The 23,317-nt window shown below is 40.9% G+C and overlaps 4 protein-coding genes and 1 long non-coding RNA gene across 7 annotated transcripts; 1 reads left to right on the top strand and 4 right to left on the bottom strand.

Annotated features, from left to right (window-relative positions):
• Window positions 1-318: 318 nt before the first annotated feature.
• LOC117447826 (B-cadherin) lies at window positions 319-5,830 on the bottom strand. 2 transcript variants are annotated; one of them, XM_034084736.2, is made up of 16 exons: window positions 5,592-5,830; window positions 5,095-5,193; window positions 4,872-5,021; window positions 4,627-4,782; window positions 4,397-4,538; window positions 4,144-4,307; window positions 3,933-4,061; window positions 3,656-3,841; window positions 3,326-3,570; window positions 3,064-3,206; window positions 2,950-2,973; window positions 2,749-2,838; window positions 2,065-2,289; window positions 1,846-1,976; window positions 1,269-1,412; window positions 319-1,144 (listed from the first exon to the last, which is right to left on the bottom strand). In XM_034084736.2, exons 1-16 carry the CDS (start codon window positions 5,640-5,642, stop codon window positions 899-901), a joined length of 2,325 nt encoding a protein of 774 aa, XP_033940627.1. In that variant the 5' UTR covers window positions 5,643-5,830; the 3' UTR covers window positions 319-898. The 2 variants fall into 2 exon arrangements, with proteins under 2 accessions (XP_033940627.1, XP_033940626.1); XM_034084735.2 differs by having other exon boundaries at window positions 2,749-2,973.
• Window positions 5,831-6,215: 385 nt separating this feature from the next.
• Window positions 6,216-10,203, bottom strand: pdp2 (putative pyruvate dehydrogenase phosphatase isoenzyme 2). The gene is made up of 9 exons (XM_034084737.2): window positions 10,095-10,203; window positions 9,582-9,699; window positions 9,291-9,470; window positions 9,019-9,138; window positions 8,640-8,926; window positions 8,247-8,352; window positions 7,908-8,144; window positions 7,524-7,823; window positions 6,216-6,989 (listed from the first exon to the last, which is right to left on the bottom strand). The coding sequence occupies exons 2-9, from the start codon at window positions 9,660-9,662 to the stop codon at window positions 6,714-6,716; spliced, it is 1,587 nt and encodes a 528-aa protein (XP_033940628.1). The 5' UTR covers window positions 9,663-9,699; window positions 10,095-10,203; the 3' UTR covers window positions 6,216-6,713.
• A 152-nt stretch (window positions 10,204-10,355) lies between these two features.
• Window positions 10,356-18,643, top strand: terb1 (telomere repeat binding bouquet formation protein 1). 2 transcript variants are annotated; one of them, XM_034084733.2, is made up of 20 exons: window positions 10,356-11,062; window positions 11,157-11,267; window positions 11,469-11,600; window positions 11,720-11,851; window positions 12,023-12,083; window positions 12,216-12,334; window positions 12,966-13,094; window positions 13,197-13,349; window positions 13,443-13,574; window positions 13,757-13,882; window positions 13,966-14,108; window positions 14,194-14,567; window positions 14,672-14,742; window positions 14,851-14,928; window positions 15,232-15,468; window positions 16,312-16,386; window positions 16,556-16,621; window positions 16,700-16,741; window positions 17,663-17,739; window positions 18,297-18,643. In XM_034084733.2, exons 1-20 carry the CDS (start codon window positions 10,984-10,986, stop codon window positions 18,486-18,488), a joined length of 2,529 nt encoding a protein of 842 aa, XP_033940624.1. In that variant the 5' UTR covers window positions 10,356-10,983; the 3' UTR covers window positions 18,489-18,643. The 2 variants fall into 2 exon arrangements, with proteins under 2 accessions (XP_033940624.1, XP_033940625.1); XM_034084734.2 differs by lacking the exon at window positions 17,663-17,739 and having other exon boundaries at window positions 18,297-18,428.
• Window positions 11,166-15,257, bottom strand: LOC117447829 (uncharacterized). The gene is made up of 3 exons (XR_004552274.2): window positions 15,167-15,257; window positions 14,182-14,331; window positions 11,166-11,253 (listed from the first exon to the last, which is right to left on the bottom strand). It is a non-coding gene; the product is annotated as an uncharacterized lncRNA (long non-coding RNA).
• A 1,703-nt stretch (window positions 18,644-20,346) lies between the features above and the next one.
• Window positions 20,347-23,317, bottom strand: LOC117448202 (E3 ubiquitin-protein ligase RNF12-B-like). Its single transcript, XM_034085382.2, has 2 exons — window positions 23,208-23,317; window positions 20,347-22,304 (listed from the first exon to the last, which is right to left on the bottom strand). The coding sequence occupies exon 2, from the start codon at window positions 22,295-22,297 to the stop codon at window positions 21,320-21,322; it is 978 nt and encodes a 325-aa protein (XP_033941273.1). The 5' UTR covers window positions 22,298-22,304; window positions 23,208-23,317; the 3' UTR covers window positions 20,347-21,319.

Genomic DNA, 23,317 nt, shown 5'->3' with positions numbered 1-23,317 from the left:
GTTAGGATTTTTCCTTGTGTCTTAATAGCCAAGAATACATACCACTCTAAAGAAACTCAACTCCTCAGATGTACGAATAAATGTGAAATGTAAATGAAAAAATAGAGAAATTAATTCAATCATCCAGCAATCAGGCTACACACCAATCAACTAATTGTTTTAAATATCATTGCATCATTCTATGTCATGGAGTCTAATGTAAGTGTTGTCTCTATGAGCTCTTCCACTATAGTATTATCCTGCTCTACACACAGAACCCTGCTACATTACCTTAAATGTTGTCCATTTTTACATTACTTTCAATAAAACAACATAACATTCTGCAACTAAGCCTCTTTATTCAAATAGCATGATATAATTTGTTTTATGTAATACATTTCTTTTGTTTTTTAAATGATAACAAACTTTAATTATTTTTAACTTAATCATAAAACGTGTAAGAACAGGATACGATGAGGGTAAAAGTAACTACATATTTTAAAAAGAAATTGAAAAGAAAAACAGGATTAGATATATGATATTGGTTTTTGTAGCCTGGTCTATTCTGGCAGAGCAATAGCAAAGTGCATTGGAAAAGTAAAATTAATTAATGATAATTGATAAACAAAAGTTGACTAAAACACAAATGTAACAATAATATAGTCAAATACAAAATATCTGAGGTGTAGTTTGAACAGTGTGACAACATCAACAAAGGCTTAGAACACAAATTCTATTAAATATGATATTGTTTTAAATGTCATTGTCTACCAGTAGATTTTCTGCATTAAACAAAGCCACGAGCCACGAGCGCTAAGAATAACGCTAAGAATAACTCAGAGCATCTCACCCAAAAGGCAACAGAAATACATCACTGTGAGGACCTCTGGCAGATGGACACATATTTATAAGATCTCTGTCAGACCCATTCTGTTACTCCTGGCAGTGTTTCTGTGTCGTCGTCCACCCCCCCCGTGTACAGGTCAGCCAGCATGCTGAAAGGCGGCCCCCACAGGCTCAGGCTCTGAAAGTCCTGCTCCTCATCCGAGTCCGAGGAGTCGACTGAACTGAGCGAACCTGCATCTGAGTCGACACCCTCGTAGTCGAACACCAGGAGAGAGTCATAGGGAGGGGCTGTGGGGTCGCTGTCGGCAGCATGCACGTTCTGTAGGGGAAACCAGGGAAACGCATCACATACAGAGAGTTTGAGTAGCAATCACAACGAAATATTGCAATGATGCGATGTCCTATACCACATATATTCTGGTATAAAATTCAACATCACTCACATCCTCAATTAAATGGAAAATCTCTTCATTGTCGTGGAATTGTAGGCGGTAGGATGGGGGTCTCTGGACAGCAGGGAACACATCAGAGCAGAAGACTTCAGGACGATCATCCAGGCCTCTGTGGAGCTGACTCAGGTCATACTCCTAAAGAGAAACAGAAATGCAATCATTTTCTAAAATGAAAGATTGAGATGAATGAGATTAATAATATGGAGCAGCCTCGAGACAATGTGTTCCTGATTTAAGCATGACTCGGGGTTTCACAGGGGAGCATAGCACAGTCTGTCTGCATACTGTTCTGATTTGCCACCTCCTTCTCTGTTTTAACTGCAGTTACAAACATGAAATATCCTCTAACTTTCACCTGTTCTGTTCCTCTTCCACCTACCAGTTAGCCCTTCACCTCTGTTAGTCATTGGATCACTTAACTCTCTGCAAACCTTTGGCCAAAATGAATCTCTTTACTAGATGATCTGGTGCTGTAGGTGTCCATTCATGAATCTCTCTAGTCCTCCTGCCTTAGACAACTGACAGTGCCACTATCTTTTAAACTTGTATTTAAACGTCCTGCTCCTACCCGGTCCTCTTCACCTCCCCCCTCCTCATCGTAGCAGAAGATGTGGTCCCTGGGTACATCTTCAAGGAGAGGAACATCCTTTTCTGACCTCCTCCTTCTTTTCAGCAACAGCAGCAGCAGCAAGAGCAGCACTGTGGTCAACAAAAACAAAATAAGACAGTACAAATAAACCAAAACAAATCAGGACACCAAGTGAATAAAACAATCCTTGCTACATACGCAGAAGACCGAAAATCGTTCCCAGAACTGATGTTGCGAGAGATGAGCCGTGCAGATGAGGGGCAGAGCGTGGGATGAAGCAGGTAGAGACAGCGCCTTGACACTGGCACACTTCTACATCCAGGGTGCTGTCTTGGTAGATCATGCCGACATCATAAATACGCATCTGCACACTATAGTCTCCAGGGGGCAAATCCAGTTTGGGAGCCAAGGCTGCCACACTGTCTGAAAGGGGAGACAAGACGCAGATATTCTTGAAGAGTCTTTGGCTTGAGTTTTCAGTAACTCTTTCTTTAAATACTGTATGTGTGTCATACAGAGTTTTAGGTGACACCGCATTCGATTAAATGTTCAATAATAGATTAGGACTTGTCATTTGGAGGTAACCTATTATGCAAAATCCACTTTTTCATGTCTTTTATACATAAACATGTGTCCCCTCTGTGTAAAGAGATTCTGAAATTTCACGAAAAAAGATTCGCTCACTTTTTGTCCTGATCCATTTATAAAAACCTGTCTGAAAATGAGCTGATCAGATTTTGGCCACTTTATGATGTCATTTTTCACTTCAGAGACATGTTTTGTATATATCTGATACCTATAATATATTGATGAAAAACAGTATAATAGGGGACCTTTAAAATTCAACTTCTACATTGTTTAACTACAGTAATGAGCTTTTACTTGTGGAATTGGTGCTGATAGTCCAGTTGATTCTGTGCTCTCCTTGAAGCTCCACAGTAAAGGGCCCAGCATGACCAGGTCCGTCCACATCTATGATATCCAGCAGGGCAGGAAAAGGGTTAATATTGCACAGAATGGCTCTCCTCTGCTTGATTACAGGACGATGGTCATTCACATCTAATAAAGTCACAACCAGAGTACCTGTCCCTGTAGCTGGGACGGTATCTAGGAGAATGAAAGGAGAAGGGTTATTGTTTTGCAAGTTGGAAAGAAGATGATGTGAGTGTTGTCAGGTAAGACCAAGCAAAGATGTACCATTGTCGTAAGCCAAAACTAGGACTGTGTATTTGCTGTCTGTGACGTAGTGTGATTCTCTGTCCATGTTGCTTTTAACTTGGACAGATCCTGAGTCTTTATCAATACTCAGCCACCTGGCAGTGTCATGGTGTAGTTTATATCTGCAGAAAAGCAAGAGACACAACCTAATTAGATCCAAAAAATGCATTTAACCACACTTAATATACACATTTTGGGGCCAACCAGATGTCGACAATATGTATGAAGTGTGTTATCATACCTAACACTCTGTTTCCTAGCTGTGTCTTCGTCCTTTGCTTTGAGGTCAGCCACAGAACTCCCTGTTTTCTCATCCTCTGAGATGCTTACATACATCTCTGCTGGCCTGAAAACAGGAGGCTCGTTTTTGTCCACCACTGCAACAGTCACTGTGGCTGTCGAGGTTGACACCCGTCCAGAAAACGGCACCTCATTGGTCACCACCACCAGCAGAGTAAAGACAGGAACGCTCTCAAAATCCAGCTCCTTGGAGAGGATGAAGATAAGGAAAGAAGGATGAAGTAGTCTGCATGTAAAAAGAAACAACAAGATTCCTGAATAAAAAAAAGACCTTGGCTGTTTTGATGATTCCCTCCATTTGACTGGAGCCTGTGGTGATGTTAAAGTCTCCCCTCTCATTGCCTTTGATTATTGAGTATATGGTGTTGGCGTTTGGAGATCCTAACTCATCCTTGTCAGTGGCCTTTAGTCTTATAACCTCCACTCCAGCCTCATTCTCAGGGACTGATGTTGACAACTGGGGTTAAAGCATGAAACAGTGCTAAATGCGTTTATAGATTCAACTTATTTCAACATTATTATGAAGTGTTTGGGCATCTTTGACTCACAGATGTGACGGTGAACTGTGGAGCATTATCGTTGCTGTCAGTGACAGTAATGATGACAGTGCAGGTGGTTCTTAGCCCCTCCCCCTCCATATCAGCCGCTTGAATGAGCAGCTTGTATTCTGGCTGAGTCTGAAACAGGAAAGAGAGACTAGTGAGGAAGGAGAAAGTATTATAAATAGAAGTGTAGTAGAATAGAAAATAGAAGTATTACCTCTCTGTCCAGTACGCCTGCGTTTACCCTGATCACCCCACTCACTGGGTTTATGGCAAACATGTCCTCTGTGGGCATCTGAGCCTTTATACTGTATCTAACCATAGCATTGTTTGTCTGTGGGTCATCTTTATCCACTGCTACAACCTTTATGACAGACTCACCTGTTGAAGACAACAATACAACACTGTCTATTAGGACTTCAAATGAGCATTTCAGTATTGAAGTGGAGTTAGTTGAATCCTTGTCTCACCGGTGTTCGCGCTTTCACTCACTCTGCCATAGAAAGGGTTTTCAGTAAATGCTGGCGCGTTGTCATTCTGGTCAATAACGTGGATAATGAGCTCCATGGGCTCCTCAGCCTTTACACCCTCATTCAGTGCATGGGCCCACAGCTGTAACACACACCATTTGCATTCATAGCAGTCATTGTGCTTAGGGATAAACAAAAAGTGAGATGATGCCTTCTTTCGTTTGACTCACAGTGTATTTGGCTGTACTCTCCCTGTCCAGGGGCTGCGTCACATACAGCACCCCAGATCGCCGGTCGACAGTAAAGACACCCTCGGGGGGGTGGTCAGCCCCTGGTCCTGTGATTCTGTAGGTTATCGCCACCTTGTCATCATTGTTTGACTTGATCTAAAGCACAATGATATACAAATGTTTCCGTCATGACTGTTTAAAAGTGCATTCAAAGCAATTAAATGACTGAATACTACTTTAGTTACCTTCACCATCAATTTGGGGTATGACCCCCTTTCATTTTCTGGAAAGTGAATAGCTGGAATAACCCACTCTCTCTTCTTACGTTTCAAACAGCCAGACACACGTGCAAACTGAATGGTGGGGAGCTGCTCCAGGACCACTTCAGAGTTATTCTGTTTGAAGCAGAGTCACCATGTCAAGTCAGATAAAACAAGCTACACATAACAATATGTTCTGTACGTTTACCTCTAGCTTTGCGCTTCTTGTGATTTCATTATTGGAGGAGTTGATTCTGTTGTTTAAGCACCATGGCGACATTTCTGCTGCAGCCAGAAAGGCAAAACACTGAAGGATACAAAAAAAATGACAAATTTAAATAAATCACCACATACTGTAACATTGTATAATATAATGCATACATGATTCATATAAATATTAAATAAAGAGGCCTTTATTATAGAATATGACTATAATGTATATTTCGCTTTTCAGAAGAGAAAAACATACTGAGATTTGTTAATTCAGAGGAAATATCTTTTCAACAATAAATGAATACACATAAATATATATAGCTATAGCAACAAACAAAAATAAACATTATACATTTAAAATGATCTACAGGTGAGCTAAGCAATAAAGACAGTTTTCTGACTGCACGACGAATTTACGAGTTATAGTAAGACAGTCACCACACAAACTGTTAAACAGAAGAAAACTTCAATAGTCCAACTTTTAACACTCACCTGGACTTGGCACAGCAAAAAGAGCAGACTTAAATCCCCTTTGTTGGTCATCCTCTCCTTTAGTGTAGAAATCCTCCAGATCTTTCCTCTGTCATTGCTGCTTTGTTCCAATGGCAGCCTGCCAGCTCTGTGGCGTTTACTCACCTTCAGAGTTAACAGTCAGTACCATTCATGTATCATCTTCCACGCTCTCTGCTATCAGTATTGTTCTACTAGCTGCTGCTGGCAACAGTAATGCGCTTACCTTGCTCCCAATGGTGCTAACCGAGTGATTGTTTGATTTTATCAGTGAAATATTGGTGAAAAACAAAGAAGGTAAAGGTGACCTCAGTCAGTCAGTCATGCAGGTGTGTGTTTATGCACTCCACGCTCACCTTTTGGCAAGGGAAGTGATGTACCTTTCTCTGAGAGGAGCGGTGTTGACATAACACAAGATCAGATTGTCTCCTGTGACACTCAGCAATTACATGTTAGCCCACTTTATTTTGAAAGCTGAGTTTCCCACAGAGCTTTGGGTGTTAAACTCTCTAAAATATGCAAAATGTTGGGCTTCTGAATTTCATTTCATTGTGTTCACTTTGCAATCTAAATGTCTGGGATTAAAAACACACGAAGCAAAGGATACAAAGTTTGATTGTTTAATATGAAAAATCTGGAGTGTTAACTTAATAACAGCTAATAATCAAACTGAAGACTGTACATTCACACTGAACATTAAAACAATACTTCACGGTTTACAAGAAAAGAGAGAACAAAAAGTTCACCGATGGATTGTCTGAAGCAAACAAAATAGAAACAAAGTCTGACTGGGACCAAAGTGAGTGTCTGCATTATTCTGTATCATTTTGACTTTTGACTACAACTCAGGTTTTTCCTATAAAATGTCCATCATAAATACACTGAGGGATCAAAAGATGTTTCTGTCTGTATTCTGACCTTATAAATGCTCCAATTATATTTATCTTAGCTATGCCACCAACCAATGTATGCAACAGGTTGTAATATAATCCTTTTTGTCCCAAATATCCAGGAAACCGTTTAGAGGAAATGTTTACTATGAGATGCACAGAGCTGAATGTGATATGCTTTTCCTCTCCGTACAGTACTGTAGAAAACCTTGTGTTAGCTGTGCTGAGGTCTGGCCAGGTCAGAGTTCAGATACACGACAGTAGCGGTGATATCGTCCCTGTACATTCTCGCTAGGTCCTCCGGCAGAGACAGCATCAAGGCCAGCCTCTCCTGGCACAACTCTCCGTACTCCCCGGTGCCCAGAGCGTATCTGATGAGGTGTGTCGCAGCGTTGGTGTCTAAAGCGGGGGAGGCGCGGGCCTGGCGCTTCTGCAAGAGTTCATGCATTTCACCCAACTTCATCTGCTTCTCAGATGGAGAAACAGGAGCCTGGAAAAAAAGAAACAACAGTTAGAAACTAGTGTTGATTTGTCAGCCTTGTTTCCATATATTCTTATCCCTTCGTCAAATGTCCTTTTAAGATTTGTAATTATATTAACAGGTTTTAGATGATTCAGAGTCTGGGCTTTATAGTTTTTTCTTAGTCAAAGAAAACCATGATTATTTTAGCATTACTGTGGTCAATGAAAAGTGTTTACATTTCAGCATTTTTAAGTCATCAGATTGTATTGAACATTTCAGTCACTCAATTCATTATTTTTTTTACCAATGAAAATGAAAGAGCTTTTGGTAAAGCTATCTTTATATTTTAAACTACATTTAGTTTAAGTCACAGTCAGTGTATAATGATGTTATATCTTGTCTAGGTCAAAAGGTTGTTGAAATAACTAACCAAGTTAACACTATTAGAAACAGAATAAGTTAAGAGGATCAAAACATATATAAAATAATTGTGAAGTTTAAGGTGTAGGTTGTCTGCTGTGAATCAGGGGAATATAAACACAAGTCACTTTGACCCCACACCTGAAGGTGAATCCCACTGAGATGCTCTCCAACGAGCCGTACTGCCTCCTCGTTCCCCAACTCGTCCCACAGCCCGTCGCTGCCGAGGATCAGGAAGCGGTCCTGAGGTCTCAGCTTGTGATGGGTTATTTCAGGGGCCACATCCAGATAGGGTGGAGTTAGGTAGTTAGGTGGAGTGTACTGGTACAGGTTCAGAGAGTCCAGGTCCACTCCGGACTCTAAGCTGGCTAGAACACTCTGCTGCAGCTCATGGCTCCACTTGAATCTGACGTCACCAAAGGCACGAAGGGGCATCAGAACCTGAGAGCAAAATAACAGCTTAGGACCTGTGGTTCATTTTAAAAACTCACTGCACAATGCCCGTTACATTTTATAAACTCTCACCCCCAGCAGTCTGTCCTCTGTGACCACTGTGTCTCTCTCTGAGGGGGGGTGCAGGGACCTGATCCGCTCCATCTCAGCCTGGTTCTGTGAGTTGTGGTCCCGGGTAAGGGGCAGAGCGCTCCATGATCCGTCCTCCTCCAGCACGCCCAGGACTGCTCTGCAGTCACCGGAGTTTGCCACGTGGATCTCGTCTGTGCCAACATGAGCCACACAGGCGGTGGAACCAGCAAACGCAACCTGGACAGAGGATGGCGCAGGTGTATCCGTAATAATACAAATCATAATAATAAAGCTTTATTTGAATGTATTGTAGGAGCAAGGAAGGTTTTGTGCTGGTACCTGAATGGCTGTGCTTTTCATCAGGTCATTGGAAAGGGGGACTTGAGCCTCCAAGGAAATGTCAGCATCGAGCCGTTTGAAAGAATAGTCTAGAGCTTCCAGAGGACTAGAGAAAGAGGGGAAGAACATCACTCAACATGAAACTGCTTTAACAAGCACTTGCAATGTAGAAAACGTAAGTGTTTTACTACCAACAAAAACAATTGAAATAATCCCATATTAACTAAAAAAATTGAATTGTTTGTTATCATGATAACATGAACCAGCAGAGACATTCATGCAGTCATTATAGTTTTTAACTTAGACACAACGGTAGTAAAATGACAAATGAAGAGGAAAACAACAGGATAGACTTGCATAAAGTTTGTTAGAAATACACAGCCTTGGATTTACCTCATGCCTTCACCATGTTCCTCACTCTCTATTAATTCTTGCCAGAAGACTCTGAGGTGGTCGATGTAGAGGGAAGCAGATTCCCGATAATTGAAGTCTGTATGGTGTTTGTACCACTGCAAGATGGGAGGAAGAGGTCTCTCATTCTCCATGCAGTTCTCAAGCTCCTCCAGGCTCTGCTTTGACATCATTGCGACGGCAGCGTAGTACAGCAGACGCTCGCTGACAGCCTGGGCACACGCCCACCCCCCGTGGCCGTCAAACACTCCAAACAGCATGCCCTTTGACTGGAGGAGATACAGAATACTCCATTAAAGTTTACAAGAAGCGAAAGTAGGGCAGTGGATTGGATTGTAGAATGAGGGGAGAACATGCATACCTGTAAGCATGTGGCTGAACTACGACGGTCCTCATTAGGTGTGTTAGCAGGCAGCTGGTTGCTCTCAAACTTTCTGACAGCACTGAGACCCCTGCCATCAAACTCTGGCACACTGATAGTCTGAAACACAGATGCACATATACACATGTACATGGTTATATATAACTGCAAATGTATAATTTGAATGAAAAAATAAAGCATGTCATACTACGATGGCTTCACAACATGCTTGGTTACATATTGTAAGTTCCAGAGTTTATAAAATCCAATACCTGCTCATTGGATCGCAGGATGCTGTTGATTTGGACCTGGTTGAGCTGGAAGTTGAGGTCCTGGCGAGTTGAGAGGTGGCGCCCACTGAGAGACCAACTTCCTGAGTCCTCACCTGAAATGTCTGACCTGACTCTGGAGTTCATCCAGGAGGAGAAGTGACATATATTTGCTGCTCGAGGCTGAGAAGAGAGAAATGCTAGGGAGGTTAGTGTACTAAATAAACAAAACAACAATTTTTTTATGATTTCAAAAATGAAATATTTAGTTAAAAAGTAAATCAGGGTACACACCTGGAATTGTGCAGTAGAGGAAAGTGTCAATGTGTAGCTTGAAGCTCGTTGTACGATGCTGGCACACACACGGCCAGACATCTCTAATGACACTGCAACTTTGTATTCACCTCGATGTCTATGTGGAGGGGGAAATGAAATTAAAAAGTGACAGCAGAAAGAGTGTTGATAATCATGGAGCTAACCTTACACTAGATGGCAAGCTAGATGTTCTGTGTCAGCCCGGCTTAAATTAACATCATACTCAAGGTGCAATAACGAGTGGTGCAAATACGGTGCAGCATACCTCTCGTTATGACATTTCCTATAGGTACATATGTGCATGTATGTAGGTATATTACATTAAGTTATCAACATAGAAACATTAAGCGAGCTAGCTGGCTAGCTTGGCTAACTTTAACATATCAGCGACTAACGTTGTAACAAAGCTTATACTTGAGTTAAACATACACATATTGATCTGCTGCATGTGGAAAGTACAATGAATAAAAACGAAATTGAATGAATACTTACAAACTTGTCAAATGTAAACATGAATCGATGTCGATTGAAAACTCCTTACATGACGGCGATGTCACTCAACGTCTGACGTAGGCATCAGACGCAATGTTGTAGTTCTCACAGGTCGGAGAGGAAAGGAAAGGAGAAAAAGCAATCGAAATGGACAATCTTTGGCTCGACTTAACAGGGTCATTGCATATATTTGAATGTAAACTAATATAATACAAATAATATAATACTCGTATAATATAATAAAGCAACGGAAAATCTCAAAGGCTACGTAACGCATTTTTTGTACGATTTTTGATGAGAATGCATTTACATAAATTAGTGAAGTCCCTTCTGACACAACAAGCAAAGAGCCTTTATAACATGTTCTAAACATTTTCTTACACAACTGGGGCCTACCCATGTAAAAGAGCCTTTATAACATGTTCTAAATATTTTTCTTACACAACTGAGGCCTACCCATGTATATAAGGCCCCATCTGATCTTTCACATGGTTGTTACTATGGGAACGCAATTTGCTAACTTTCATCTCCAACAGTAGCTAACATTGGCAATTAGGCTAACGCTAATATGTTGTCACCTTAATTTATTTAATTGTGTGTAAGTGGGTGTCAGGTTTAGCTGACGTTACTTTTGGAGCAAACGTTTGAACAAAAGCGTGAAGAAAAATGTTACTCTGAAAGAGCTGCTGTCGTCCCACACGTTAAAGTTAGCTATACTATTTACTTTATGTTAGCTTGATTAGCTAGCTAGCCGGTATGAAATAGCAGTTCCTATTTTTATCGCAAATAACGCTAGATTGGCCTGAGTTTGTTGTGATGATTAACAGGAGATAAACGTGAAATATAAGGTTAGCCATATTGTTACCTTGGTGGTATTTAAGCGTTGTTAATGGCTTCAAAACAACTGAGTCGTTTCCACAGGGAAATGGATAGTAGGCCTACAGTGGTTTGCACCAGCAACCGTAACAGTAAGTCATTAAGTTAATGAATTTGCGTATACGTTTACATATTCATGTCTGTCTGGTTTACAAAGTCTCGCTGATGTAATCGTTTTGCTTTCAGCCGTAAGGACAGATCTCAGTTTGCTGCTTGAGTGTCTGAAGTTTCAGATGAAAAGTCCCGATTTGCAGAAACAAGCTCTTCTCACCATTCACTCCATCTGTGAAAAAAGAGGTGAACTATCAATGACAAATCCATATCATTTACCTTCCTCTGAACCATGTCCTTCACACACTTACCATCTCCCTCAATCATATTTTTGTGTGTCACATATTTTCTTGTCATTTAAGTCAGTGACTAATTTACATATTGACCATAACTCTTTGTCATGATACATATCCACTGTATGACAAAACAACATTTTTATTATTTCAGAGGATAATGTGGACCTGCTGAGAGAAATGGGAGGTGTAGCATTTGTGTACAACCTCTCCAAATCCAGTATTGTTCGTTCAGATGTTAAGGAGACTGCACTCTTTACACTCTGCACATTAGCAGAGGCCAATGGTAGGCGTGTGTGTGTCTGCATGAGCAATTCTGTTACTGTTTTTTCATGTGCAAGTTGTTTTAGAGTATATCACCTTTTAACATTTTGATACTATATTATGTATCTTTCCTTCCTGTAGTGTATTGCAAGAATTCTCTGTGCAGAAAGGAGACATTTGCAGACCTTGCCTCTTTGTTGGTGGAGGAAGACATCCCGCTGACACAGAAGAGAGTGTCTGTGTATCTGCTGTCTGTGTTGGTAGCCAACAACAGTAAGATCCAGACACATCAACTGACATAATGATTTAAAGCTATAGAATTGGTGGTCCTATTTACGTACACATTTTTCTGTTAGTTAACATGACATGTTCTATAGTTTTTTTAAGTTGAAATCTCATCAAATGTACAGTCGTTTTTGAATCTCTCTGTCTGTGCTGTTGCAGAATCGGGACAGACTTTAAGCCAAACCACCAGCTGCCTTGATATACTACTCGATCTCTTCAGGTACTTTGCAATTCTAAACATTATAGACATCATCATTCATTTCAAGTTAACATAATTACTCCTTTAATGCTTTTTAAAAAACCTTACTTATATAAGATTAACAGATATGTTTAACAGTGAGCTTTTTTGCAGGACCACTTCCCCTCTCTCCGCAGGGGCTTCTTTGAGAGCTGCTAATGCCACTCAAACCTTCCAGCTTTGGGCATCTGTGTCTAGTGCTCTCTGTGGATGTGTCAACAACCCTCAGAATGGTATTGTCATCTGTGTATTCGTGTTTTGTACTAAGCAGTTAATATATGATAAACATTGATGCCTTCCAGATAATTGCTTTCAATCATTGTCAGTAATTAAGGGGGTGAAAGGTAAATAATGCCCCAATAAATCTCAGTTTGCCCGTTAAAAAAAAAAACATCAGTCATCTGTGCTTGATACATTAGCAGGGCTAAATGTTAGGGGTAAAAAAAAACCTGATAAATATTTGAACACCAGTTATTGTTACAAATATGTACAAACTGATAAACTTTAAATAAATAAAGGCTATTTAGAGCAAAATAAAACCATTAATAGTTTGAACTGTGTGCTTTTTCTAACTACTACAGATTCTATACGCATAAAGATCATGGCATGCTTCTCTTTGAAACAGCAACATGATGCTTTGTATTTACTAAAGTTGACACAAGATGGTCATATTATATGCATTTGATCTAATTTTAAACAGCAAACATTATTATGTTTAAAATATATATAAATATAATATCAATTCTCAGATTGTTAGTGAGTGGGGAAAAAGTTGCCCACAAAATATATATATTTTCATTTCCCCTTTTTTCAAGTCAAAACCACGAGATGTTTATATCTGGAGTTGTTTCTTTTGTCTTCCAGAGGAGGGTCAGCGTATTTGTGTAGCAGCCTTTCCTGTAATACAAGTGTGGCTTCAGCAGATTGCGCTGCCACCCACAGAGATTTTTCAACCCATATGTTCTTTCATAGCAATGACGGTTGCCAACAACTGTAAGTAAAAGAGTCAATGTTTATGTAAACCTTCAACATTGACACCAACATTTGAATGAATATATTTATGAATCTATGTTAATCACTTTGTTGTTTCTGCAGCCTGTGTTCAGGAGAGTTTTTCGGCCTCAGGCGGTCTGGATACTCTCACTCTCGCACTGGCCCGTCTAGCTTCTGCTGCCGATACAAGCCTGTTGTCGTGCCAGCTTTCTGTCACTATATCCAAGACCCTGTCAGCCTGCATCACAGAAAACTGTGCGTATCACCCTCACACAAACATGAACAAACAGTTCTCTTAAAAACGTAAATAAGTGTCTCCTTTTACAATTCACAATCTGTTCTTTGTAGCTTCTCTGGCTTCAGGTCTGGCTCAGTATGGCGTGGTTTCCCACCTCTTCTCCCTGCTGGCTAGCCCACACCTGGACCACGAGGAAAGGCTCTCTGTTTTACTCACCATGGGCCACTGCACTGAGGCTTCAGGTGAGACTCCACATGAGAGGGCTCTTCATGTATAATCATTTCTGCTTATGTTGAAGTGTGTTTCAACTACAATTTCATCCACAGCTACAGTTTATTCCAGTCTTCCTTCCCTTGAGAGTACAACTTGAGTATTTATTTGATCCACGTGGGTTTTACAACTTTGTGTTTCTTCCTGTCTATAGAGGAGCACCAGTTTCAGCTGGTGCAGTGTGGGGGTCTGCCCCTTATTATAACCCTACTCACAGAGGACACAAGTGAGGAGGTTAGGAAGGCTGCTACATTCATATTGCAGACCTGCAAACAGGCCAGTAAGTCATCATCGTGACTTCACAGAAGTGGGTAGAATTTAGAATATGGAGTATTAATGACTTGTTTGTCTTTGCCTTTGAAGCCATGTCCATGGGAGTGCCTGGTGTGAAAGTGAGACATGGTGAGGGAGAACATGCGGACCCCTTTATAAACATGGAAAGCTTCAAGAGCTCAGCCAGAGAGTTGCTGCGCAGGATTTACCAGCTAGAGAAGAGACCAGCAAAGGTCAGATATGCATTCACGCACATGGCCACAGTTGAGGCAGCATGCAGCGAGGGGACTCATTATCTGTGCTTACGTCCATCGTTAGGAGGCTGAGGATGAGCAGGAAGTCCTACACCCATTCGATTCATCTGAAGAGCGAGGCCAACCATCTCTGCCTCCAGCATCACCTCCACCTCTGCAGCAGGAGAGCTTCAGAACCATTCCCACGGCATATACTCTCAAGCTGTTAGAAGGAGGGGACGACAACAACAATGTTAAAATTCAATTGTTGAGAAATGTGATCAAAAACAGGAATAACAGCCAACTGAAGAACACGAGCTCCAGTTTAAGTATGCAGGAAGACGAGAGTAGAACCAGTGGAGGGGATGTGGAGTGTTCAGTGTGCAAAGGCACTGGAGCCCTCACGTCTTCACATGGGCGGCCACTAGAGGGAGGCAGAGAGCCGCACACAACAGACAAGTGAGTAGGTCCTCACTGTCGATGACTTCTTAATCAGAACACTCAAAGTAAAAGATAGCTTTCATAATAACTGTTTCTCATTTCACTCACTCGTTTTTGTTTAGTGAGTTGTTCAAGCCCCCAGCACCAGTGAGGCACAGTGTACCAAAGGAAATGAAATGTGCTGATGAAGAGGGTAAGACCTCCAGCACCTTTATTACACTTCTTTGCTTTCATTATTGTTTTCAGTAGATGTGCAGTTTTGTACACGTTTTTTTTCAAGTAGTATATTTTTCATGTAAAGAGTTGCAGGATCATGAGATGAGTAAGGGGGGGGGGATCCAAGTGGAGCGCCGCTCACTCTCTCATATCCGGTGTGCAGGTAGGAGAACAAGAGAACCCTCAATTAAAATGTTTTCAATGTTATTTAAACACATGGTGGTTATTGGACTTAGCAAGCATAGTATTTTAGTTAGCCTTTACTTTAATGTACTGTTACTATGTCTTGTGTCAGTATGATAACATATGTTAGGTTCATTTTGTGTTTCTTTGTCCACACATATTCAGTCTTTGTATTGTTACATCTAAACTTAAAAATAGTAATTTAGTTAGAGTATTACCGTGCCAACAGTGTTTTTTTTTTGTAAATGGATTCCCTTGCCTCTCTGTTCTTGCTCTCCTTCAGGTTGTGTGCTGCCTTTTGAGGAGGTGACTAGTCGCAATTTTGCATCTCTCCAGAGCTCCTGCCAGCAGAGCTGTGAGATGCACAGAGTTCTCCAGGAGGCCACCGAGCGGTTCAGGACTCGTCACTGCAACCTTCTGTTCAGGAGAGAGCCCCAAGACGACTCTGTAGGACAAACCGACCCAGAACCTGACGGGGTTTCAGCTGCAGAGTCACAGAGAAGCTGGGCAAACTGGAACCGTAAGCAACATTTATCATCTGACTTTGCTGAGGAAATCCATCTAGTAAAAGAAAATGACTGGTTGCTCATTGACAGAGGTTCCTACTCACGTTGCAATGACCTTGGTTTGAACGTTGTTGTGTGTCAGACAGCCATTTTAAATGGTGTAATATAAAGTTGAAGCTCAATGCTATCGTCCATATGTTTCCCTCACACAATGATAATGATAACATCATTTTTTTATGTAAAGGGTCTACACCTTACATTGCTTTGTGAAAATGTGACTTCATGTTCTGCCGAGATTTGTTTAGCATTTTTGGAAAAAAATTCTTTGGCACATGTTACCATACTCACAAAAACCTGGTGATGCTAGCATTGGCTAACCTGCGACTGCAAGATGGGTTGAATATTAATGCATTTGGCAGGTAAAGAAAATGCAGATATTAAAACCTGGGCGTGGAATCATCTCGGACTTTGCCCCTAATTTACACTGCACTGAATTATGGGTATTAGACTAAACTCATGCTTTTGTTGCTTAACAGCTATAAAAGTCTTTATTTGTAAAACATGTAACCCTGAACTTCAACATCATGCATTACTTCAGTCAAGATAAATAGCAAATGTTGTACAAGTGAAGACATGAGATCCTTTCTGGAGATGATTAACTATGAGGAAACCTCTCAGACCGTAAACATGCCTCATTCATGTGGCTGTTGCCCAAACTGTTTTTATGGTGAAAAAAAACCATTTATTTTCCTTGTCCATAACTTCATAACTGCTCTGTTAATATCCTCGTTATGAAACACACATTGTTGTCTTTAACTACAGCTATAAAATGTCTGATTTCTATTCCCCTATAAAAGATGTCTGCCTGACTACCATACGTAAAGAAGCAAAGAAAAGCACCGGGGCACAACACCACTGGAAGAGGCACAATGGTGAGAGTTATGCAGTGGATTCATATACAGCTATTTAACACACCAATGTTTAAGGATTGTAGCAAATGAGCCTACGTAGTTCTAAAACATCAACAACTAAGCCTCAGACAAATTATTGCTGTATGCCACTCGTTTCTGTAGGTTTTTATTTGGCTTTCTTCCATCATAGGTATCACTCTGACTCCACTGCGCAGAGGAGCTAACAAGAAGATAATGACCTTTCATAACAGGATGGGTATGTGTGTAATACAAATAGCAACATATCATTTATTGTTCTTTATGTTTGTCAGCATCTCATCCCTCCTCTCCACAGGTCCAACCTTCATTCCCCTCAAAGGGTCTCATCTTCCTGGAGGTAAATATGTGCTACCAGATACGGGTGTTTACAGTAGATTAAGGTGTGTGTGAATGTTATGATGGAGAGCCAGTGGTGGGAGCTGTCTCCGCAGTGTGTTCTTGGCAGCAGACAAACAAAAGAGCAGAAGGAATGTTGAACAGCAGCCAGTGTTCTCACAGGGCAGGCTAGAGCTGGTTCAGAGCCACACAACTGTATTAAGCTGTTTCACACTCTGTATAACACTGTCTCTGTGTGAGAGAGACGTTTAAAGGGTGCGTTCTTATGCTTTGTATTCAGCCAGTGACATGTTTAAATGAGATGGCCTTTTACTATGTTCTGCATTATGATATTGCATGCTTGGTTCTTGCATGACGTTCAATATTACCAATTATATTTATATATTTTGCTGCTATGTTTGACAATGTACCCTGTTTTTTCTCCTGCTTTCCAGTCTACCCTGCTCTTTCTTTTGGTCAGACTTTCTTTAGCCTGATTGTTGCATTGGCACAGAGGCACAGTGCAGTATTTCTGTGTGTACTTTACTTTGTACCTGTCTGTCAAATGTAGTTTCCAAAGCTCACGTTGTGTCATTGACACTGAGAACAGTTGTGTCTTCCACTGCACAGCTCACCTTAACGCTGTTTTTTTTACCTTGCTCTTCTTACATATCATACTTTTTTCAGTCTTCATTTGTCTCTCCTTTTCTCTTGCCTGCTGCCTTGATCCGTCGTTCTTCTTCCCTTATATTGTTGTTCTCACAGCAGCCATATTAGTCATCACTTGTGATGTAATACTGCTCTAACGAGGAGCAAGAGAAGAGAAACAGTATTCTGTTATGTCTGGGGCCAGTTGATGTGTTGTAACAGAATGAGTTACTCCAACCTGGCATCGTCTTCTTTTTCACACACAAACACGTACTGTTCTACGTTTCAAATTCAGAGAGAAGAGAAGGCAAAAATATTGGAAATCACAGTCTTGATGATGATCTGAGGACTAGCACAGAACACTCTCCCGCTGTAAGAGTTTCAAATCATATTTTCTGTCAGAAATCTATGTATGAATTTTACATGAGAACTATTTATAAAGAAAATAACATGATCATGTTCAATTGACCATCTCTTGGACTATAAAATGTCCGAGCCTTCCTGAACGAATCAGCAGAAAGACTTTCATAACCTTTTAATTATAAGTAACTTTGTAACCAATGCTTTGATGGGAACAGAATAACACAACATCAAATTTGAACAACTTGATTTTCAAAGGGTATTACAACAAGTTGCAACTAAACAAAGTTGGGAAATCTGTAGTCATTCGTCCATGTGTCAGTGGAGAAGGCATTTAGTGTTCATAAAAGAGGCAAAGGTATTATATTTGGGCTAAAATAATGACTAATTGCAATTCTTTTGAATAATATTACAATTGCAACATCAGAGGGAATTATCATTTTTGAAAGATTATCCACATTATCATTCAAACAGTATATTAAAACGATCATTCCACTCTCTTCTGTCCGTCATTGTCCACTCTTTACTCAACGTTTTTCCTCTTTTGCCTTCATGACTGTCATCCATAGAGAAGGCAAAGGAAAGACTTCAGCAGTGAGGAGGTGCGGTACCTGCTGTGTGGCGTGAAGACGTACAGCTTCTCCTGGAACTCCATCTTGTGGTCATACCCCTTCCAACCTGGACGCACCAATGTGGACCTGGCCAAGAAATACAGACGGCTCATGCAACAAGAGAACGAATCCTTGAGGCCAGATATTTGATATTTTCCTTCATGAATGTCAAATTGCATAAAGATGAACTGACAGATTGTCTTTTTGCCCGCAGAATTCTGGCTGTGCATATTCTTGATCCTGAGATCCTCACCCTGCCTATTGTTGATGGCAAACTGTAAATAATAAAGCGTTGCCTCCCTTAATACTTTATTGTTTTAACAAAAAAAATCCCAAAAAAGCATGTAATACATTTACTCATAATGTATTGTACTATCAGTTTATAATATATATAATATAATAGTATTTAGTGTTTTTCAGTGCCTTGACTTCAAAGCTTTATAAGCTCATAATATTATTCTCTCAGTATTTATTTATTTAAGGATATTTAGTATTTTTTGTATTTATATAACTTGTTTATGGTTTGCAATTTGTTTTTGCAGCATTTTCATTGCTAATTGTTCTTTCTGTTATATTTAAAACATTAAAATAGCTGTTTGAGATTGTTGAATATGTGAGGATGAATTGTCAGTTTTTGTGTGAATTATATGGGAAGAGGAGACATTTTTAAATCCCTCTTTTGTTGGAGCACCACCTATTGATGACTCACCACCACTGTGTTGCCACATGAAGGTGTGCGAGATTTGATTGCAACAACACGGCATTAATGAGTTGTGACAGGAGAAAGACTCAGCCCTAAACACATTGGCAAACATAAAAAAGTCTGTCATAACTAGGCCAGGGCAGATCTGCTGTGTACCAGATCTATTATTATTGGACGTTCATTTAACAAACAAGCAAATAGTTGTTTTTAAAGTCAACACTTTGAAGTGAGGCAGGAAATCAACAAGAGGAGAGGGGACTGGAGTCCAGCACTTTGTGTGTATTGAGCTGAAAGCCTCTGGTATGACAGGAATCGCAAATAGTGCATATCAGGCTGTTTATTCTCAGGGAGCGTCAAGAGGCAGCTCGGCCTACTAAAGGCTAGCTTGATCAGTGTCTGAAGAGTGCCTCTCCCTTTCCACAGGGACTCATCAGTGTGTTGTCAAAACCATGTGATTTACCCGGTTGCCTTGCCATGAGGCGTGGTCTGTTCACATTAGGTGCGGTTGCATAAGACATGTGCCTGCTTTAAGTGGGACTTAATTTGATGGATTATTAGTTATGAAACTGGAGAAAACCCATGATGCAGTTATTTTCTGGTATAGATTAACTAGTGTACTTACACATTTAAAAGAAGAAGCTACATTTTTTAATTTGGTTGTATTCCTGTGAAAGTCAAGAGTTATTTCTTTAAATTTCGTTTTAAGGCAGGGTGACGTGGCCTCTCATACCAATCCACTGACTTCTTGGTTAAGATGTTGGGATAGCAATGCAGTGAGGGCAGTGGGAGAGGCATGTGAGGAGCTGATTTCTCATGGACTGAAACGCAGTCACACTGACGACTTTTGACCCAGACCCCCCGAAAAACCTCCTTCCTCTGGAAAGAATGTGGCTTCGTCTCTCCCCCCATTCTTGTCCCTCCCCCCCTCGTCCTCTCTCCTGAGAGATTGTGAAGAGAGGCACTGTGTCTCTTGCATGTGTGCTGTGTTGGCTGGAATTCAATTTCCACATGTACACTGTGTCCTACACATGTACTTGTGTGTTACAAAACATGCTCTATAATGGAGAAAGGTCCAATTGTTTCAGTGTGTGCATCGAACAGATCCTTGCTCTGCGCTTCGTACATATTCCACATTCAAACACTGGGAGGATCCTACTGTAGCTTTTGTGGGCTCACAACTGGTAAATATTTATCATGATCTACAAAAGTGTCCTACTTTCCATTGTCAAAACCTTCAACATAAACATTTCTTCGGTTAAAAGTGGAAACAAATACAAATAAAAACCACGGACCAAGACGAAAACATATGTTGAATAATATTTGTATTTATTTTTACAATCAAGACACTACTTGGGTTAAAGTATTCCATCATTGTATTGCAGAAAATACAATAAGGAGTAGAAAATTACAAAGTTCAAACATGACTACTTTAACGCAAAAAAGTTTATTTGACATTTGTTTCCTGCTGTATAGCGGTATTCATATACTGTGTCCATCTTTGGTTGCATTGCTAGTGTCCCTTGCCTGTCGTTTTGCATTCACCCAAGGCGTGCTGGAGACCCACAAATCTATCTCAAGCTTTTTCCCTTTCCCTTTGTACTCTTCCTGTAATGTGATATATAGCAATGGCTTGTTTTTCTCTTAAAAATGTCCAGTTTGTGAGATTTAGTGGCGAGGGACTGCAAACAACTCGATACCCCTTCACACCCCCTTCCCTTTTTCAGGTGTTGGAGAACTACACCTGCCTTCAGGTAATGAAATCATGGAAGGCCCTCGAGAGCCTGATTTGTTTTGTCCTTTCTGAGCGACTGTAGAAATATGCCGGTGCAACATGGCGGACTCTGCGAAGAGGACCTGCTCCCTAGATATGAAGGGCTGATCTTAAGCAAACAAAAACACAATCATTCTTAGTTCAATGTGATTATATACTAATGAAAACATAGTTATTTAACATATTGTATTTATGCTAATAGTTCCCCTTAAATTGTACATACTGGACATTAATAGAACATCATTGTATCTTGCTTGGTGAATTTGCATAGAGAAACATCTCTGTTGTCCAGCAATATACGTAAATACACTCAAAAAAAACCTGTGCTGTTAAAGCCCCACCAGTATACCGTTTTGTGTTTTGGCACATATGGTTCATAAAGAGAAATAGCTGTTTGCCTAAATGTAGCCACTTAGGTTAGAAAAAACAGAATTCATGTAAGGGGTTAAGATGGTTTCACAGAAAAGTATCCATTCACTTGTTTAACGCATTTTTTGTTTTATGCTTTCACATCAGCTCAGTGGAGGTGGTCATGTCACCAGGGATGTTGACATCGTTGGGAATGAGGTCAGCGACAAGGTCATTTCCTTTCAGCTCTAAGTTCTTCAGCAGTCCAGAAACACTTTCTTCGTTGAAATCACTCGCAAGCTGCTCCAAATTATCTGCAGCCTCCACCTCCATCAGCTCTTCCACAGACTCCACAACTCTGTTTTGGCATACCTCGGTCACCAGGATGTCTGAAGCCTCATCTGCATCGATGGCGGTGGTGATGGGAGGAATGTCAATAGGCTCAGGAGTTACATCAGGGACACCCAGGCCAATCAACGGAAGTGAAGAAGACACTGGCTCAGGGAGAGACCCTTGGCTAAACAGGTCTATCTTCTGCTCCAGAACCTCAGCTGGGGCTGGTACTGACTCTGGGATGGGTTCAGGGAATGCTTCTGGTTGGAGAACTAGCTCGGGTTCAGGAAGTGCCTCTGGTTCGGGAACTGTCATAGGTTCAGGGAGTGCCTCTGGTTCAGGGAGTGCCTCTGGTTCAGGAACTGGCTCGGGTTCAGGGAGTGCCTCTGGTTCAGGAACTGGCTCGGGTTCAGGGAGTGCCTCTGGTTCAGGAACTGGCTCGGGTTCAGGGAGTGCCTCTGGTTCGGGAACAGGCTCTGGAGCTGGAGCAAGCTGAACTTCAACAACAGGTTTTGGTTCGGTAACAGGTTCTGGTTCGCTGACTGAGACCAAAGGCTCAAGTACGGCTGGATGTGGGGTTGCAAAAGGAATATCTACTATTTTAGTGTCAATCAAACATTCTTGAGTGGCACATGGCACTGGTGCCACTGGCTCCTCCTTCACCACCTCCAGAACCTCCGTCTTAATGGCCTCCTGAACCTGTGTTATCCCGATGTCTGCTGCTGGCTCTGCTGCAGTCTTCTGCTCAGGAGCAGCAGCCTCGGCACTGTTGGCTTCTCGCGTTCTGCTAAACCGGTTTCCCATGATTAACCTGTACAGAGTTAAAAATGAGACTTAAATTACTTGAAATATTAAAATGTCAAATTCTGTTGTGCAAGTCAAACTTTTCTTCAGCTCAATATTACGCAATGTCCCTGGTGCTAGAATTGCATTTAAGTTTGAGCTTTCCGTTCAAATTCATGAATACAGAGTTGAGCAAGTTAACCAAAAACACAACAAGTAATCAAAGACACTTGTTTTTTTCTGTCAGGATCCACTAAACTGGTTGAGCAAAGAAATGTCCCTGTGTGTGGGTTATGGTACATTGTGTTCTCATCCCCTTCCCGAGCCGCATGTACAGCATGTACCATAACATGTAGCCAAATAGGGATTTGAGCGTGTATATATAGGGAATGTTAATGTTGTGGTTAGGGGATTTAAGCATTCGTTTACTAGAATTATCATTTCTCGCATGCCTGCTTTGCTACTTTTCAGGTATTTACTCCATTAATTAAAACAAATCTTGACACGTTTAGACGTGCCTTCAAAACGTTTGCAAATGATAACCCCTAACGGCCCCGTTTCATGTAAATACGATGTTATGATTTCTCTTCGTTTGCTTTTACTAATTACATTGTAAAATCACCACACCTTGATCCAGTTGTGCAACCCATCAGATCATTGTTCCGCACGAGCACATGCAGTTCAAAATGTTTTAATGTTTAATAAATTTACATGACATGACAAGTCACTCGATTATTGTCATTTCAAACACAAACAACAACCATGCGCTAATTGCCACGGATTTTTGGTGAAAGCTAAACGAACAAAGAAACCCTTGCAGGCGACCCCGCCTCCCTCTCGTGCTGAACAAGCAAAAAATATACCTAATCCTAAAATGTACAGAAATAAAAACAGCTCTGGTTATAACATCAAGTAAGAAATATTGACCCACCGTTTGAAGCTTTTTGCGTTTCAGAAGAATTGGATAAAGTTGCAGAGGATCTCGCACAACCAACTTGGAGAAGTCCGCACGTCAAACTGTCCGTCGAAGCGCGTACCAGA

Source organism: Pseudochaenichthys georgianus, chromosome 6 (genome assembly GCF_902827115.2).
Source record: "Pseudochaenichthys georgianus chromosome 6, fPseGeo1.2, whole genome shotgun sequence".
NCBI classification, from domain to species: Eukaryota; Metazoa; Chordata; class Actinopteri; order Perciformes; family Channichthyidae; genus Pseudochaenichthys; species Pseudochaenichthys georgianus.
Note: the sequence above shows the minus strand (reverse complement) of the source record. Positions and strands in the feature narration are given on the sequence as shown.